The sequence below is a fragment of the Somniosus microcephalus genome, chromosome 29, assembly GCF_052327205.1.
Source record: "Somniosus microcephalus isolate GS21.2 chromosome 29, FLI_Smic_1.0, whole genome shotgun sequence".
In the NCBI taxonomy this organism is placed as follows: domain Eukaryota; kingdom Metazoa; phylum Chordata; class Chondrichthyes; order Squaliformes; family Somniosidae; genus Somniosus; species Somniosus microcephalus.
This window is the reverse complement of record NC_141015.1, coordinates 17041696-17059655: the sequence shown is the minus strand read 5'-3', so window position 1 is coordinate 17059655 and position 17960 is coordinate 17041696. Positions and strand designations below refer to the sequence as shown.

The window sequence follows — 17960 nt, the reverse complement described above, 5'->3', positions numbered from 1 at the left end:
TCCCTAGATTCTTTTAAAATGCATGGATGTAATCCATCCGGACCAGGGTTTTTTCTCTCTTTAGTTTAATATATTGCCTCTTTTTATTTTAATTGCAGTTATTTCATTATTACTAATCTCATGATTCAATGTCATGTCCACCTGTTCTATCTCCCTGGTAAATACTGAAGCAAGTAATTATTTAATATCTCTGCCATCTCTCTATCACTGCCTGTGGTATTATCCTGTCCATCCCTTAGTGGCCCTATTCCCATTCCGATCTTCCTTTTTTTTATTGATGTGCTTGTAAAATATTTTACTATTTTGTTTGATGTTCCTTAATAATTTTATTTCATAGTACCTCTTTGCCTTCCTAATTGTTTTTTTTGACTTCTCTCATAATCTCGTTATATTTTCCCTTATCATGCTCTCCCCTGCTGTCCATGTACTTAATACATGCCTCTTTCCTTACCCTCAATTTTTGGGGGGATTTGGGATCATATAGAAAGAACTAAGGTACACTCCCAGAATACAACCACTATAGCTCCTGAATGATCACAAAACACTCTTTATGGAGCAGCAAACCAGTTCATTTTCTTCCATGTTACTTGCATCTGACAACTGAATGAATAAGGCATTATGATATGTAGAGTTACTCAAAACAAAGATTAATTCAGCATCAACTGAGGACATTAAAAGAGGTAATTCTACTGAATTGTCCCACAGTCCTGAATGTTAGAAATAGAAATGTGCAGCTATTCGTGTCTCTCAGTAAACTCATGTTGCTTTTATATTTTAGAACTACTATTTACTAACTAGAGGCAGCCTGGGAACAGACATTAAGGGGGCGATTTTCCCAGCCCTGGGGAGGCAGGTATGGAGGCAAGACTGCCGGGAAAATGGCAGAATCTGGGAGTGGGTACCCATCCTGCCTCCGTGCCATCTTCCCAGGAGGCGGGTACCCGACCTGTGCCAGGTAGTTAACGGGCAGTTTTTTGGCTATTACCTATTTTGAGCCCTAAAGTGTGGGCTTTCCGATGGCTCTGAACCTCGCCAGGGTCAGCGAGGCGAGCTGGGGGTCTGCGGGGATGAAATGTCCGGTGTGCAGGTGAGTGATGAGTGCAAATGTGGAGAGGTAAGCCCGCTGGGCAGGCTTAACAAGGTCAATCAAGGGAAAATAGCGTGGGTTGGCCGGACGTCGATGGAGGCGGGACTAAAAGCCGATAAGCAGCAGTCCCGCCTCCATCACGTCCCCATTGATAAAATCACCCCCTAAGTGTAGAACAACGACTGTGATGTCATGACTTTCTGGCCCGCTGACGAAAAATAGGGACAGTGCACATTGGGTAGATTTTCCCAAACTCGGCAGCAAGGAGTGGCTGAAAAATACCAATATGTGCGTAGATATCCATCTCCCTTTGTTACTGTTAGGATTATGAGTCAAATAGAGTAGAATGGCTTCCATTTTAAATAATTTGCCTCACACTGTTTGGTGTAGTAATTTCTGCAAAAGCCAGGAACTGCCACTGCTTAAATAAAAATATTCAAAAGATTTGACTGAAATTGGCAAAAATAAAATTTGAAACCTAGGTCAGCACTGATCAAAATCATCTGTAACTGATTTTAAAAAAGTACAGATAGTGATATTCCCTCCTTACACTTACTGCCTTTACCAAAAAATCTGGTTTACTGATCTCTATGCTGTGCCCGGAGCAATAGCATTTAGCAACAAAATGTTTCTTTTATACCAGCCCAGAGTCTTGGAAGCACAAGTTAACTGTGCTGCTCTACAGCAATGCGCAGCTGGTCTTCCTGTAAACCAGCTGTACTTGCCATACCACGTATATGCAATTTTTGGGGGGATTTAGGATCATACAAAAAGAACTAAGGTACACTCCCAGAATACGACCACTCCTGCATGATCACAAAACACACTTTATGGAGCAGCAAACCAGTTCATTTTCACAAATCACTAGTGATCATCATGACTTTATTATAAAGACTAGTGATGTGTGTGTTAAGGCATCATCGCCAGAACAGTACATTTACTGGCCTCGGGAAGAGAGGCAGCAGTCAGGAAAACACCGTTTAAAAAAAAAGTATATTTAACATTGCAATTGGCTGTGCAAAGTCCACACTATTGGAGCCAGAGGCTGAAAACCAACATAACAGCAAGTTTATGTGTGGTGAGTGGTTAGGGCAAACCTCAGAAGGCATTTACGCTCTCGACTTGGGTTTGGAATAGTAAAGCGTTCATGCCACAGATTGGAAGAAAGTCAATATAAACCTTATATGTGTGCTACAAGTCGATCTCGCATCTCCCCTGCACACTCCCACCCCTCCAAGTCAGAAGGGCAAACACATAATGGAAGCAGTGTGAAAACAGAAGAGTGAAAATAACACACCTTCTAAATATGTAATTTCTCCTCTCAAAGGAAAAACAAAAAGAAAATGTTGAATTCAGTTCCCTGCTTTTTGCAAAACATTAAGCTGAAGTTTCAAAACTGACATTTAAAATAATAGCAATTTGCATTTATATAGTGCCTTTAACGTAGTCAAGTGCCCCAAGGCGCTTCACAAGAGCGTTATAAAACAAAATTTGACACAAAGATAACATGAGGAGATATTAGGACAGTGACTAAAAGTTTAGTCGAAGTGTGTCTTAAAAGAGGAGAGAGAATAGGAGAGGTTTAGGGAATGAATTGCAGAGCTTAGGGCCTATATAGCTGAAGACACAGCTGCCAATGGCTGAGCACTGAAAATCAAGGATCAAGGGGAATAGATCTGAGCTTACCTTGAACCTGGAGAATCAGTAGTAGATAGGCCTCAAAAACCAGAACACCAACTCTATGCACAGTCATCCCTGTTGCTGTTATAGCTCCCTGAGCCACTCCAACTGTAGATATGTATGACTGTATATGGTCTTGGAAATGGAGTCAGGAGGATGACAAGATGGTGACTTCTATTAATTAGTCCTTACTTGGTCCGACTACCCTGAAAGAAAGCAGATCAATAAGGGGATTAGAAGCATTTACACTCACACAAGTGACATTTTTAATCACGTGCACAGAAAACATTACAAATTTTAATTTCAGAAAAGGATTCAACTAGATGCTGAAAAGGTTCATAAGTAACCAACTAATTTTGAATTCATTACAACCATACACCATCTCATTCCCAATATGCCTAGGTTTCCTGCCATTTTCTTGAAGCACCAGCAAGGAAGAATTTTAGTCCCTTGCATCTGGAACCAATAGGAATACAATTAATTATCTGGTTACAAATCAACTTTGCCCTCCCTACAGGATGCAGTTGTGAACCATCACTTACTGGGTGATAGGAGCACACAGTGTTCCACAACTAATATGAACCAAGAGCTAGTACTAATTGGTCCTGCACTTATAATTGGAAGCAACATTGAGGATCGGTGCCGTGATTAAGTAACACAGCGTCCCAGCATTGCTACTCGGTAACTTGTTAAAAAAATGCATTATTAACTTTGTTTTTGTCTCCTTGGATTTCTTTTGACTTCTTTTCCCATGCACCATCTACCAAAGCCACTCAAGTTGGACTTTAGGAAATATACTATAACTTTTTTTTTGGAGGAGAGAGGAGGAAGATAAAGAAAAAATGGGAAAAGGAATACTCCCACCAATTGTTCCCCAACCTTCCTGTGGGTGGGAAAGTTCTACATTATGTCCTTTATGAAGTACACATTGTTTAGCCGTTTGTGCCATTGGGATACATTTGGCATTCATTCCTGCTAGAGATCGATCCCATCACAAAAGTGTAACTATATGTTAGATGTTTATAGTAATGCTTTTCATAATAACTAAACAATTATAACCCCTAGATTATTTTGGATAACTACTAAATGATTTCACTGGAATAACAATAAATTGCTTTTATATAGCAGCTTTAACATAGAAAAATGTCCCAAAACTTTTTCCCAAAGATTTTTGAGCAACAGGGGAGTCAAGGGTTATGGGGAACAGGTAGGAAAGTGGAGTTGAGGCCAAAATCGGATCAGCCATGATCTCCTTAAATGGCGGAGCAGGCTCAAGTGGCAGAATGGCCTGCTCCTGGCTCCTATTTCTTATGTTCTTAAAACACTTTAGATAAAAAATATATATTAAAATATCGTGTGTAGAACATGCACTTCCTATCCACAAACCGTAGTTCCTATTGTCATAATTCTTAGGCATGCTTTTTGTTAACATTTACCATTGTAACTTGCTATATCAGCATTTCCCATTCAATTTTGCTATGTCAATTGTCACAATGTAGTTATAGGATCTGGCCACAAGGTGGTTTTATGGAGTTAGTTTCTGAAGTCTCCCAACTCTGTCACCATCTTGTATATTAGAACAAACTTATTTACATCAACTGACGCTGGGAAGTGCCAGAAGCAATTGCTAGTTTCCTAAACTGATTGACTCGTCTATATCCAGCCATTTCACATACACTCATTGAATCAAAAGCAATTCCTTCAGCAAAGTTATTGTACAAGATCATTAAAAACTCTTTCAAGTCACACACTGCTATAGAACGAATTAAATAGCTCACAAGTGAGGAAGGTCTTTTATATTCATATAAAATACCATCATAGATCTTGCATAAAAATTACAACACGAAAACAGGCCATCTGGCCCAATCAATCCATGTTGGTGTTTATCCTCCACATAAGTAGTCGAACTAATCTCATGTGCCCACCTTGTTCCCATATCCCTTTATTCCTTTTACCACCTATCTAACCTATTCTTAAATGTTGATGTGATCTCCACTTCAATCACTAATTCCGTAATGCATTCCACAGCATTCTGTTCTGTGCTCTAAATCTTGTAGATTTAGTCTTGGAAATAGTACATTTAGTCTTGGAAATAGTTCATGCATATCTATTCTGTCCCATCCCTTCCTAATTTTAAACAGCTCTATTAAATCACCCCTTAATCTCCACGTACTTGATGTCGATGTGAAGGGGGGTTTGGGGTATACATCAACACAAAAGTGGCTGTATAACTCAGGAGACTCTCGAATGCACTCAAAACATTGGGAGGTAGTATCATGCTGATTTGAGATTGCACCGTAACTCCAGCCTTAGATACCGAGACCAAAATCAAGAATACTCCCAAACTGAGCAATACTTCCACCCCATAATTTTGGGCAACAGTTTTCTGAAATTTAATTTAGCATTTGCCATCGTCTGTGGAGGTCATTTATCAGCTTTATGTAACATAAAATCACATTTTCAGGAAGCATGGCTTGTTAGATTAACTACCATATCATTTATTTATGAACAGCAGTATTATTAATACTGTTAAACTCTGGGAAAATATCAGGAGCATTTATACAGCTCCCTTATCGGAAAACTCTCCAATCTGCATTGGCAACATTTTGCCCTCAAAACATCTTCAAAGAAAAATATAACATTTAAATGATAAATTATTATTGATGCACCTGAAACGATTTTTAAAATATTTCTATGTAGCCTTTAGATTTGTTTTTAAGCACCTTATTTAGAAATGCTGGTTTAGACTTTTATTGTGTTTCTTTTTTCTCATAAGGATACATTTTGTATCATAGATACATAGATACATAGAAGATAGGAGCAGGAGTAGGCCATTCGGCCCTTCGTGCCTGCTCCGCCATTCGATGAGATCATGGCTGATCCTTTAATTCAGTATCCCGTCCCCGCCTTCTCTCCGTAACCCTTAACCCCTTTTGCCCGTAGAAATATATCTAATTCCCTCTTAAATATATTTAATGAGCTGGCGTACACTGCCCTCTGTGGCAATGAGTTCCACAGGTTCACCACTCTCTGAGTGAAGAAATTCCCCCTCATCTCTGTCCTAAATGGTTTAGCCCTTATCCTTAAATTATGTCCTCTAGTTCTGTTCTCACCCGCCAAGGGAAACATTCCTTCTGCATCCAGTCTGTCTAGACCTGTCAGAATTTTATACACTTCTATGAGGTCCCCTCTCAATCTTCTAAACTCCAGTGTGTACATCCCTAAACTACATAGTCTCTCCTCATAGGTCATTCCCGCCATTCCTGGTATCAGCCTGGTGAATCGCCGCTGCACCCCCTCCATGGCAAGAACATCCTTCCTCAGATGAGGCGACCAAAACTGTACACAGTACTCGAGGTGTGGTCTCACCAGTGCCCTGTACAGCTGCAGCAAGGTATCCCTGTTCCTGTATTCTAACCCTTTTGCTATGAAGGCCAGCATACCGTTTGCCTTCTTGACCGCCTGTTGCACCTGCATGCTCGCCTTCAGTGACTGGTGTACAAGAACACCCAGGTCTCTCTGTACTTCCCCCTCTCCCAATCTATTGCCATTTAAATAATAATTTGCCCTCCCGTTCCTGCACCCAAGGTGGATAACTTCGCACTTGTCCACATTATAGTGCATCTGCCATTTATCCGCCCAATCGCCCAGTCTGTCCAAATCGCTCTGGAGCTTCCTGGTCTCTTCCTCTGAGCCCACCCCCCCTCCTAGTTTAGTGTCGTCTGCAAATTTGGAAATGCTGCATCCGACTCCCTGATCCAGGTCATTAATGTAAATTGTGAACAGCTGGGGGCCCAGGACAGATCCCTGTGGTACCCCACTTGTTACTGCCTGCCATTCAGAAAATGAGCCGTTTATTCCAACTCTCTGTTTTCTATCTGACAGCCAGTTCCCTATCCACGCCAAAACTTTTCCCTTTATCCCATGAGCCTCAATTTTCCATGCTAATCTTTTATGTGGGACCTTATCGAAGGCCTTTTGGAAGTCCAGGTACACCACATCTACTGGCTCTCCCCCATCTATTCTACCAGTTACTCCCTCAAAAAATTCCAATAGATTAGTCAAGCACGATTTACCCTTTGTAAATCCATGTTGACTCTGTCCTATCCTGTCCCCATTTGCTAAGTGCTCCGCTATTTCATCCTTAATGATGGACTCCAGCATTTTGCCCACAACTGATGTAAGGCTTACAGGTCTGTAATTACCTGCTTTTTCCCTACCCCCCTTTTTGAATAGTGGGGTAACGTTAGCTACCCTCCAATCCATCGGCACTGTTCCCGAGTCTAATGAATTCTGAAAAATCATCCTTAGTGCATCCGCTATCTCTAGGGCCACCTCCTTCAGTACCCTAGGATGCATGTTATCAGGCCCTGGGGATTTGTCCACCTTCAATCCCTTTAGCTTCCTTAACACCATATCCTTAGAGATATTGATTTGCGTCAGTTCCTCCTTTGCCAATGTCCCTATTTTTCCCGATATCCCAGGGAGGTTTTTTGTGTCTTCCTTCGTAAAGACTGACCCAAAGTATGCATTTAGTTGATCTGCCATTTCCTTATTTCCCATTATATATTCCCCCGTATCTGACTGCAATGGACCAACTTTGGTTTTCACCAGTCTTTTCCTTTTGATATATTTATAAAAGCTTTTGGAGTTAGTTTTTATATTCGATAAGTCCTTAAAATTGTCTATTAAACATTTAGTTTTTCTTGCCTTTTAATTTCTAGTTCCAGCTTTTCCTTGAGCTCCCACACTTGTTCACTTAAAGAAAGTCATTTGACCCGAAACGTTGACTCTATTTTCTCGCCGCGGATGTTGCCTGGCCTGCTGAGTTATTCCAGCATTTTCTGTTGTTATTTCAGGTGATTGTTTCTGCCCCGTGGCTCAGCGATAGCACTCGCATTGCTGAGTCATAAAGGTTGTGGTTTCAAGTCCCACTGGAGAGACTTGAGCTTCAAATCTAGGCCGACACTTCAGTACAGCACTGAGGGAGCTCCTCGGCAGGAAGCTCGCAGTCAGACTGGGAGGAGGGAGAGCCGGGCATGGTGGCCAGAGGCTGGACCGTGAGCGGGAGAAGCAGGCCACCACATGGTGGAGCCGGCAACAGTGAGGAGGAGGCCGAGGTGACGGAGCGGCTGAGGGACATCGCGTTCCCACTGCCATTGGATGCCATTGAATTGACTTTTCTGAACATGGCGCTGGAGAATAGCGACGTGTCTCTGTGAGCTCCCACAGCTTATTGTGGGAGTGATCGGGGAGTAAGCATTCCATTGTACTAGTTACATATGGCAAATAAAATTGAAATTGAATTGAATACTGTCGGAGGTGCCATCTTTCAGATGTGAAGTTAAACCGAGGCCCCGTCTGCCCTCTCAGGTGGATGTAAAATATACCATGGGATTATTTGAAGAAGAGTTCTCCCTGATGTCCTGGCTTATATTTATCCCTCAATCAACATTACTAAAAACCAGATCATCTGGTCATTATCTCATTGCTGTTTGTGGGACCTTGCTGTGTGTAAATTGGCTGCCGCGTTTCCTACATTACAACAGTGACTACACTTCAAAACTAAAGCTGTAAAGTGCTTTGGGGATGTCCCGAGGTCATAAAAGGGACTATATAAGTGCAAGTCTTTCTTTTTCTTTCTTTCAGTACAATTTCCTATCTAACTACACGATCACTAGAGCCGCACGTGTTCTCCAACTTCCAGGTTATGTATCAGTGCTGTTAAATTGCTAAAAACGAATTCTAATACAGTATAGTGCTCTTGAACTTCCTTCATATGTTGTGCTGAGAGGCAGTCACAAGAGTGGAACTAAGCTAGAAGAATTGCACTGAGCTGGATAACGGAGGAAAATGATGTTCTCAACTGTGTCAAAGGCTGCAGAGGACGAGAAGGACTAATGCATTTTGGTCACACTCACAGAGGTGTAATTTGTGACTTGCTGTTTCAGTGCTGTGGCCGGGATGGAAATCGGAGTGCAGAGATTCAAACATAAGAGTTGCAGGAAAGATGGGCATGGATTTCGGAGGCGATGAGAGGCGATCTTATCGAAACATATAAGATTGTGAGGGGGCTTGATCGGGTGGATGCGGTGAGGATGTTTCCACTGATGGGTGAGACTAGAACTAGGGGGCATAATCTTAGAATAAGGGGCTGCCCTTTCAAAACTGAGATGAGGAGAAACTTCTTCACTCAGAGGGTAGTAAATCTATGGAATTTGCTACCCCAGAGAGCTGTGGAAGCTGCGACATTAAATAGATTTAAAACGGAGATAGACAGTTTCCCAGCAGATAAGGGAATTAGGGGTCACGGGGAGAGGGCAGGGAAGTGGACGTGAGTCTAGATTCAGATCAGCCATGGTCCTATTGAATGGCGGAGCAGGCCCGAGGGGCCGTATGGCCGACTCCTGCTCCTGTTTCTTATGTTCTTATGACTTGTTCATGAACTTGGGAGACAAAATGAAGGTTAGAAATCAGGCTGTAGTTTGCAAGGACAGAGTGGTGGAGGGTGGGTGTTTGAGGAGGAGGGTGATGACGGTGGTTTGTCAGAATTTTTCAAGCTCTCCGGCTCGCCATAATCTGTTAGACTGACTATAGTGATCAAGATGTTCCAAAGTTCAATCCCTAGTTCACAACAAGTTAACTGGCCTCAGCTGTGATAACAGTAGGACACTAAAAATGGGCCTAATATTCCTAACCTGGGGAGGGGTGAAGTTAAAAAGAAACACATGGACAGGGTTCCGATTCTTCAACAACATCCATCCACACCTCTGGAAGCATGCATAGGAGTGTACTGGATGAAGATAGGATCAAGATTAAGCTTGGCTGTGATGGCATCTACAATCAAATTCAGGAAGCTCTCTTAACCGGCAAAATTCAGGAGTAGGTTCAGGTAAGTTTTACTATATATTAGTGGCCGTGTAACCGGGGTTCCTGGATCTGTGGCCGTGTAACCGGGGTTCCTGGATCTGTGGCCGTGCAACAGGGACTCCTGGATCTGTGGCCGTATATGGGGTTCTCGTACCTTGCTAAGTATACCTCTCTGTAATCCGGACTTTTTGATCAACCGGCACCACGCCGGTCCCGGATAAAAAAAAGTGTCCTGTAATCTGCCAATGCTATCTTGTCCAAACTGGGACACACCAAGAATGACTGTCTGATAAGAAAAGGAAAGGTTTAATAATATGGGATAGATGGGGAAATGTACTACAGCATAGATTTATAAAATAACTGTACTGAAACACAGAAGTTAGATTTTGGTTATAATAAAAACAGAAAATGCTGCAAATACTCAGCAGGTCAGGCAGCATCTGTGGAGAGAGATCTAATTCTCTCTCCACACATGCTGCCTGACCTGCTGAATATTTCCAGCATTTTCTGCTTTTATTTCAGATTTCCAGTATTTTGCTTTTGTATTAGAACTTGGCGATTGGGACATGCGGACATGGTTCAAGAGTACATGTTACATACACACATTTTCAAATACTCTTGACAAAAGGGGCCATGTTAATTTGAATACATTGCTGTCATTCTCCACTCACACACCTGCAGTACTCAATCCAATTCATCTGCAGCTAGGTCCCAGCGAGACACTCATACTCACCTCCCCATCCCTGGGAAGAGAAGTATTTTTATCGTCGCTCACCAAGGTATGCAGGTACTGGCCTAAAACCACAGGAGACTGGAATCTTGATCTAAACACAAGATATCTTAGCAAACAAACTGTACTTTTTTGGGAAAATTTAACTGCAAGGATTGTTTTTAAGGTGCTGGAAAAGGAAAGAGGGAAAACAGTCAAATCAATTCACCACTTTGACACTCACTGAGATGTTTGTGTGTTTGCGATGAGACTGTCTGTAAATCAAAAGCCAACAGACAACTGGAATCCTAAGAGCCAAACAGTAATTAACCAAATTCAAGTCTTGACACAAGGTTACACCCTTCAGTGCACATTTGTGTATTTCTTTTTAAATTGGAGCATGGGTGCACAATGTGGAAGGAGTAAGCAGACTTAATATCCACTTTAAATTCTTAACTAAAGCCCTACCATATGTACCAATCAGTAAGTAGTATGGGTAACTTCCATCCTCCCATAGTGACAACTGATATTCTGAGCCCTCATCATTTTGACAGATTCTAAATAATCCTGTACAGAACAAGGGATAATCCTGCTTCAATCACGATAATATGGACCGTGGGGTTTGCAGTGTGTCCTGAATGCAAACTGCGTCTCTTCAGTATTCTTGAATGAAGATATGGAGGAAATATAATTAGATGCTGCAAGGCTACTGAAACAACCTCTGTAATTAAACAGTTAATGCAGCACAAAGCAGGTTTGTGTTAAGATGAATAGAAAACTGCCATTGCCTTTCTTTGGCCTCTTGTTTCTGTGGGCTTGACCCACTGACCCCTGTCAGCCTGGCGCTATTATTCTTGAATGGCTAAACATGTCTGAGGTATTTGTTAAAGGATGTGCTGCAATTACCATCAGTAGCCATTTCCACCATTAATAACTTGATCTGTCTGTTCTTTTGGGGCCTTAGTGTATTTTATTTTAATTGTGACTCTGAGCAGCATTCATGAGGACGACAAATTAGTGGCAGAGTGGGGAGGCTCATGTCACATCTTATTTTCACAAGGAGAAACAACCCATGACCTGTGGCCTAGTTTTCACACATCCATGACTCTTCGATAATGAGGAAACAAAAAGGCTTCCTTACAGCAAGGAACAGACAACAAAACCCCGAAGAGCGGAGAACAAAGTCAGTGCCTCAAACCAAGGCAGCGACAGATTCCCATGTCAGCTAGTTGAGTCTACGAGGTGCTGGGCCATTCCCAAGAGGTTGACACACACGGCCATATTGACCCAGTCACACTCCTTCTATCTTGAGGCAGGGCACTCCAAATTCCTGGAACCTAGGTCAATCTATTGCCTTTTTTTTCTACATGCAAGAAGTAGACATTTGTACACAGAATTACTCTCTCCTCTGTCTTCTGTTTTGAATTGTAATACAATGCAATTGTAGGAACGTATAGTTTAGCACATAGCAGGACCCACAGAGTTACAGCTCTCAAAAACATCAACTTTTCAATCCAGGATTCCAAGGAGGAGACCAACTTATAATTCTACCACTCCTGAACATATTTTTAAATAAGCGGATTACTACACTCAAATTACACAGCTCATGATGAGTACAACAAGACATGAGAAAACAGTGCAAGTCCTTATTATAGGTAAAATGTTAATTCAAAGCTAGGAAACATAGAAACATAGAAGATAGGAGCAGGAGTAGGCCATTCGGCCCCTCGAGCCTGTTCCGCCATTTAATGAGATCATGGCTGATCATCCAAATTCAGTACCCTGTTCCTGCCTTCTCTCCATATCCCTTGATCCCTTTAGCCTTAAGAAATATATCTAACTCCTTCTTGAATATATTTAATAAGTTGGCCTCAACTGCCTTCTGTGGTAGAGAATTCCACAGGTTCACCACTCTCTGGGTGAAGAAATTCCTCCTCATCTCAGTCCTAAATGGCTTACCCCTTATCCTTAGACTGTGACCCCTGGTGCTGGACTCCCCCGCCATCGGGAACATCCTTCCTACATCTAGTCTGTCTAGTCCTGTTAGAATTTTATAAGTTTCAATGAGATCCCCTCTCATTCTTCTAAACTCTAGCGAATACAAGCCTAAACGATCCAATCTCTCTTCATACGTCATTCCTGCCATCCCAGGTATCAGTCTGGTGAATCTTCGCTGCACTCCCTCCATGGCAAGAACATCCTTCCTCAGATAAGGTGACCAAAACTGCACACAATACTCAAGGTGTGGTCTCACCCTGTACAACTGCAGCAAGACATCCTTGCTCCTGTACTCGAATCCTCTCGCTATGAAGGCCAACATACCATTTGCCTTCTTAACCGCCTGCTGCACCTGCATGCTTACCTTCAGCGACTGGTGCACAAGGACGCCCAGGTCTCGCTGCACTTCCCCTTTTCCCAATCTATTGCCGTTCAGATAATAATCTGCCTTCCTGTTTTTGCCACCAAAGTGGATAACCTCGTATTTATCCACATTAGACTGCATCTGTCTTTCACCTGCCCAATCACCCAACCTGTCCAAATCATACTGGAGTTTCTCTGCATCCTGCTCACAGCACACACACCCACCCAGCTTTGTGTCGTCTGCAGACTTGGGAGATATTACATCCAGTTCCCTCGTCTAGATCATTAATATATATTGTGAATAGCTGGGGTCCTAGCACCGATCCCTGCGGTACCCCACTTGTCACTGCCTGCTACTCGGAAAAGACCCGTTTATTCCAATTCTTTGCTTCCTGTCTGCCAACCAGTTCTCTATCCAAGTCAGTACCTTACCCCAATCCCATGTGCTTTAACTTTGCACACCAATCTCTTATGCGGGACCTTATCGAAAGCCTTCTGAAAGTCCAAATATACCACATCCACTGGTTCTCCCTTATCTATTCTACCAGTTACATCCTCAAAATATTCCAGTAGATTAGCCAAGCATGATTTACCTTTTGTAAATCCATGTTGACTTTGTCCGATCCCGTCACTGTTTTCCAAGTGCTCTGCTATTACATCTTTTATAATGGACTCTAGCATTTTTCCCACTACCGATGTCAGGCTATAATTCCCCGTTTTCTCTCTACCACCTTTTTTAAATAGTGGGGTTACATTAGTTACCCTCCAATCCATGGGAACTATTCCAGAGTCTATAGAATTTTGGAAGATGACCAGCAATGCATCTACTATTTCTAGGGCCACTTCCTTAAGTACCCTAGGATGTAGATTATCAGGCCCTGGGGATTTATCGGCCTTCAATGCCGTCAATTTCCCTAACAATACTGATTTCATTCAATTCCTCCCTCTCATTAGACCCTATGATCCCCGACATCTCTGCAAGGTTATTTGTGTCCTCCTTTGTGAAGACAGAACCAAACTATGTATTTAATTGGTCTTCCATTTCTTTATTCCCCATTATAAATTCCCCTGATTCTGACACAGAGGCCGGTGTCGGGAGGAGCAGAGAGCGGCGGTACAGTGAGTACTTAAACTCACTTTCACGGGCTTTTTCCACAGAGGCTTACCAATCTCACAGACTGGCGGCGGTGTTCCGGAGCCACGTCACGATTCAAAAAGTGACGCGGGCAAGAGGAAGCAGCTGATTGGGTGAGTACGGCCAGGTGAGTATTTATACTACTCTATAGTTTGACAGTTAAGATTAATAGTTTATAAAATTTAAAAGGTCTTAAATTTTTGTGGTTATGCTTTCTAAGGTATAGGTTGTGTATCGGGGAGTGCTAGTAAACAAGGGCCCTTGAGTATATCATTTAATTATAGTGTAATTAGTGGTATTGATTTGATTTAATTTAATTTAAATTAATTAAAGGGTAAGTCATGGCAGGACAGCTTGGCCCCATAGCATGCTCCTCCTGCGCAATGTGGGAAATCAGGGACACTTCCTGTGTCCCTGACGACCATGTGCGCGGGAAGTGTATCCAGCTGCAGCTGACAGACCGCATTGCAGCGCTGGAGCTGCGAATAGATACATACTGGAGCATTCACGATGCTGAGCACATAGTGGATAACACGTTTAGGGAGTTGGTCATACCGCAGGTAAAGGCTGCACAGGCAGAAAGGGAATGGGTGACCACCAGGCAGAGTAGTAGGGGCAGGCAGGTAGTGCAGGGGTCCCCTGTGGCCATCCCCCACTCAAACAGATATACCACTTTGGATATTGTTGAGGGAGATGGTTTATCAGGGGTAGGCAGCAGCAGCCAACTTCCTGGCACCATGGGTGGTTCTGCTGCACAGGACGGGAGGCAAAAGAACGGGAGAGCTTTAGTGATAGGGGATTTTATTGTAAGGGGAATAGATAGGTGTTTCTGCGGCCGCAAACGAGACACCAGGATGGTATGTTGCCTCCCTGGTGCAAGGGTCAAGGATGTCTCGGGCGGCTGCCGGACATTCTGGAGGAGGAGGGTGAACAACCAGTTGTCGTGGTGCATATAGGTACCAACGATATAGGTAAAAAACGGGATGAGGTCCTAAAAGCTTAATATAAGGAGTTAGGAAGCAAATTAAAAAATAGGACCTCAAAGGTAGTAATCTCAGGATTGCTACCAGTGCCACGTGCTAGTCAGAGTAGAAATAGAAGGATATTTGAGATGAATACGTGGCTGGAGAAATGGTGCAAGGGGGAGGGATTCAAATTCCTGGGACATTGGAACTGGTTCTGGGGGAGGTGGGACCAATACAAGTTGGACGGTTTGCACTTGGGCGGGACCGGGACCGATGTCCTGGGGGGAGTGTTTGCTAGTGCTGTTGGGGAGGGTTTAAACTAAAATGGCAGGGGGTTGGGAACCTGTGCAGGGAGACAGAGGAAAGGGAAGCAAGGATAGAAACAAAAGACAGGAAGGAGAAAAGCAAAAGTGGAAGTTACAGGAATCAAGGGTGTAAATCAAACAGGGCTACAGTAAATAATAATTCTAAAAGGACTAAGAGTGTTAAAAAAACAAGCCTGAAGGCTTTGTGTCTTAATGCGAGGAGCATTCGTAATAAGGTGGATGAATTAGCTGCGCAAATAGATGTAAACGGATATGATGCAATTGGAATTATGGAAACGTGGCTTCAGGGTGACCAAGGCTGGGAATTCAACATCCAGGGGTATTCAATATTCAGGAAGGAGAGGCAAAAAGGAAAAGGAGGTGGGGTAGCATTGCTGGTTAAATAGGAGATTAACACAATAGTAAGGAAGGATATTAGCGCTGATGATGTGGAATCTGTATGAGTAGAGCTGAGAAATACCAAGGGACAGAAAACGTTAGTGGGAGTTGTATACAGACCCCCAAACAGTAATGCTGAGGTTGGGGATGGCATTAAATGGGAAATTAGAGACGCGTGCAATAAGGGCACAGCAGTTATCATGGGTGACGTTAATCTACATATAGATTGGGCTAACCAAATTAGTAACAATACTGTGGAGGAGGAATTACTAGGGTGCATACGGGATGGTTTCCTGGGCAAATATATCGACGAACCAACTAGAGATCAGGCCATCTTAGACTGGATATTATGTAATGAGAAAGGATTAATTAGCAATGTTGTTGTGCGAGGCCCCTTGGGGAGGAGCGATCATAATATGATAGGATTCTTCATTAAGATGGAGAGTGAAGTAGTTGACTCAGAGACTAGGGTTCTGAATTTAAATAAAGGAAACTACGATGGTATGAGGCGCGAGTTGGCTCGGATGGATTGGGGAACGTTACTTAAAGGGTTGACGGTAGATAGGCAATGGCAAATATTTAAAGATCGCATGGGTGAACTACAGAATTTGTTCATCCCTGTTTGGCATAAAAATAAAACAAAAAAGGTGACTCAACCGTGGCTAACAAGGGAAATTAGGGATAGCATAAGATCCAAGGAGAGCACATATAAATTGGCCAGAAAAAGCAGTACACCTGAGGACTGGGAGCAGTTTATATTCAGCAAAGGAGGACAAAGGGATTAATTAAGAGGGGGGAAATAGATTATGAGAGTAAGCTTGCAGGGAACATAAAAACTGACTGTAAAAGCCTCTATAGATTGGTGAAGTCAAGCATAGGTCCCTTGCAGTCAGAATCAGGGGAATTTATAATGGGGAACAAAGAAATGGCAGACCAATTAAATACACACTTTGGTTCTGTCTTCACAAAGGAGGACACAAATAACCTTCCAGAGATGTCAGGGAACATAGGGTGTAATGAGAGGGAGGAATTGAATGAAATCAGTATTTGTAGGGAAATTGACGGCATTGAAGGCCAATAAATCCCCAGGGCCTGATATACTTTTTTCAAAATATTAATGTTACACAAAATTTATCTACCAGTAATCATAAAGTTATGTGAGGGAAAGTAATGTTTTTGAAGCAAGGCTTTAATTCTTTGTACAAATGCATAAAATGGCTAGCAGAATGGCATATACCTCTAACGGGGTGGAGATAAGGGTTACACAACTGGCTGGCTCCCCCCCGAGTTTTCCCAATGACATGCACTTACCTAGAGGGGATATTGTTTTATCATATCAACTCTGCTTTGTACACTATTTGATGTTAAAGTGAGAGGAAATTACGAAATATTATACTCCCATCAACCCCATCCTCTCCAAGCTCCACGAGCACCCTGTATTCCAAGGCTGTTGATTTCGTCCAAGGTTCACCATTTCCCTCCCCTTTTCCCATGCTAGTGGTCCACTGTCTCCCTTTCCTTCATATTGTAAATGTCTTCCTGCAAGTGAGGAGCAGTATATAAGTTTTCTGGGTGATGAGGGGGTGCTATTAGTACTGCAGCTACGGGAAACTTTGGTTTATCCGGAGGTTATATGTCCGGAATACTCGATCTAACGGCAAAAATCAGGAGCCGTTTTCTATATGTTTTTTTAGTTCTCGTTGCTTTTTTTCCCCCCAGTCAAGCACTGCAAGGTTTGTAGCTATAGCAACAGCTTCAGCCGACTGTTTTGAAGCTGGAACAGGGTTTGTTGATTCACACGGAGCTTCTCAGTTTCGTATGTTTAAACATTAAGGCCTAGAAATTCAGTCTGGACACTTTTGGGGCGCTAAAGTCGGGCGCTCGCTAAAGTTAGCGCCCGCCGGAAAGTGTAGGCCACATCGCCGAAATTCAGTAGAGTTGGCCCTAAGTTTGGCCGAGCGCTGAAACTGGCGTTGAAATGCTGTGTTCCGGCGCTAAGCCGGCGATGCGGCCTAATAACGCTGAAGCCGGGCGCAGCGCAGGTGCGGTCATGTTTTGATTGACAGCAGACACCCTGACGCCGGCCAGCTCTTAAAGGGGGAAGGGTCAACTTTGACTGCTGCCACGCCCTGCATACTGGAGCCCTGCAGCTAGGCCTCAGCACTACTGGTGTGCCAAAATAGCGCCTGGAGCAATGGAGAGGGCCCGTGAGCGAGCGCAGCGCTTCTCAGAGCATGCTCTGAGTGTGCTCATTCATGGTGTGGAGAAGAGAAGAGAGATCCTGTGCCCGGACAGTGGCAGGAAGGCTCCCAGGAGCCAGTACAGGAGAGCCTGGGGCAAAATCGCCCGCAGGGTGTCATCCACCTGTGATGTCCCCAGGAGTGCGGACCAATGCCGCAAGAAGTTCAACGACCTCACTCGGATGGTGAAGGCGAGTACCCTTTCCAGT

At 43.2% G+C, this 17960-nt stretch overlaps 1 protein-coding gene across 1 annotated transcript in view; it reads right to left on the bottom strand.

Moving 5' to 3' along the window:
• The window catches only part of bmpr1aa (bone morphogenetic protein receptor, type IAa), a 172872-nt gene that overhangs the window by 102892 nt on the left and 52020 nt on the right, over window positions 1-17960 (bottom strand). The window contains 1 exon segment of the mRNA XM_085970268.1: window positions 2774-2973. Coding sequence (XP_085826394.1) covers window positions 2774-2840 — 67 coding nt within the window. The 5' untranslated portion in view covers window positions 2841-2973.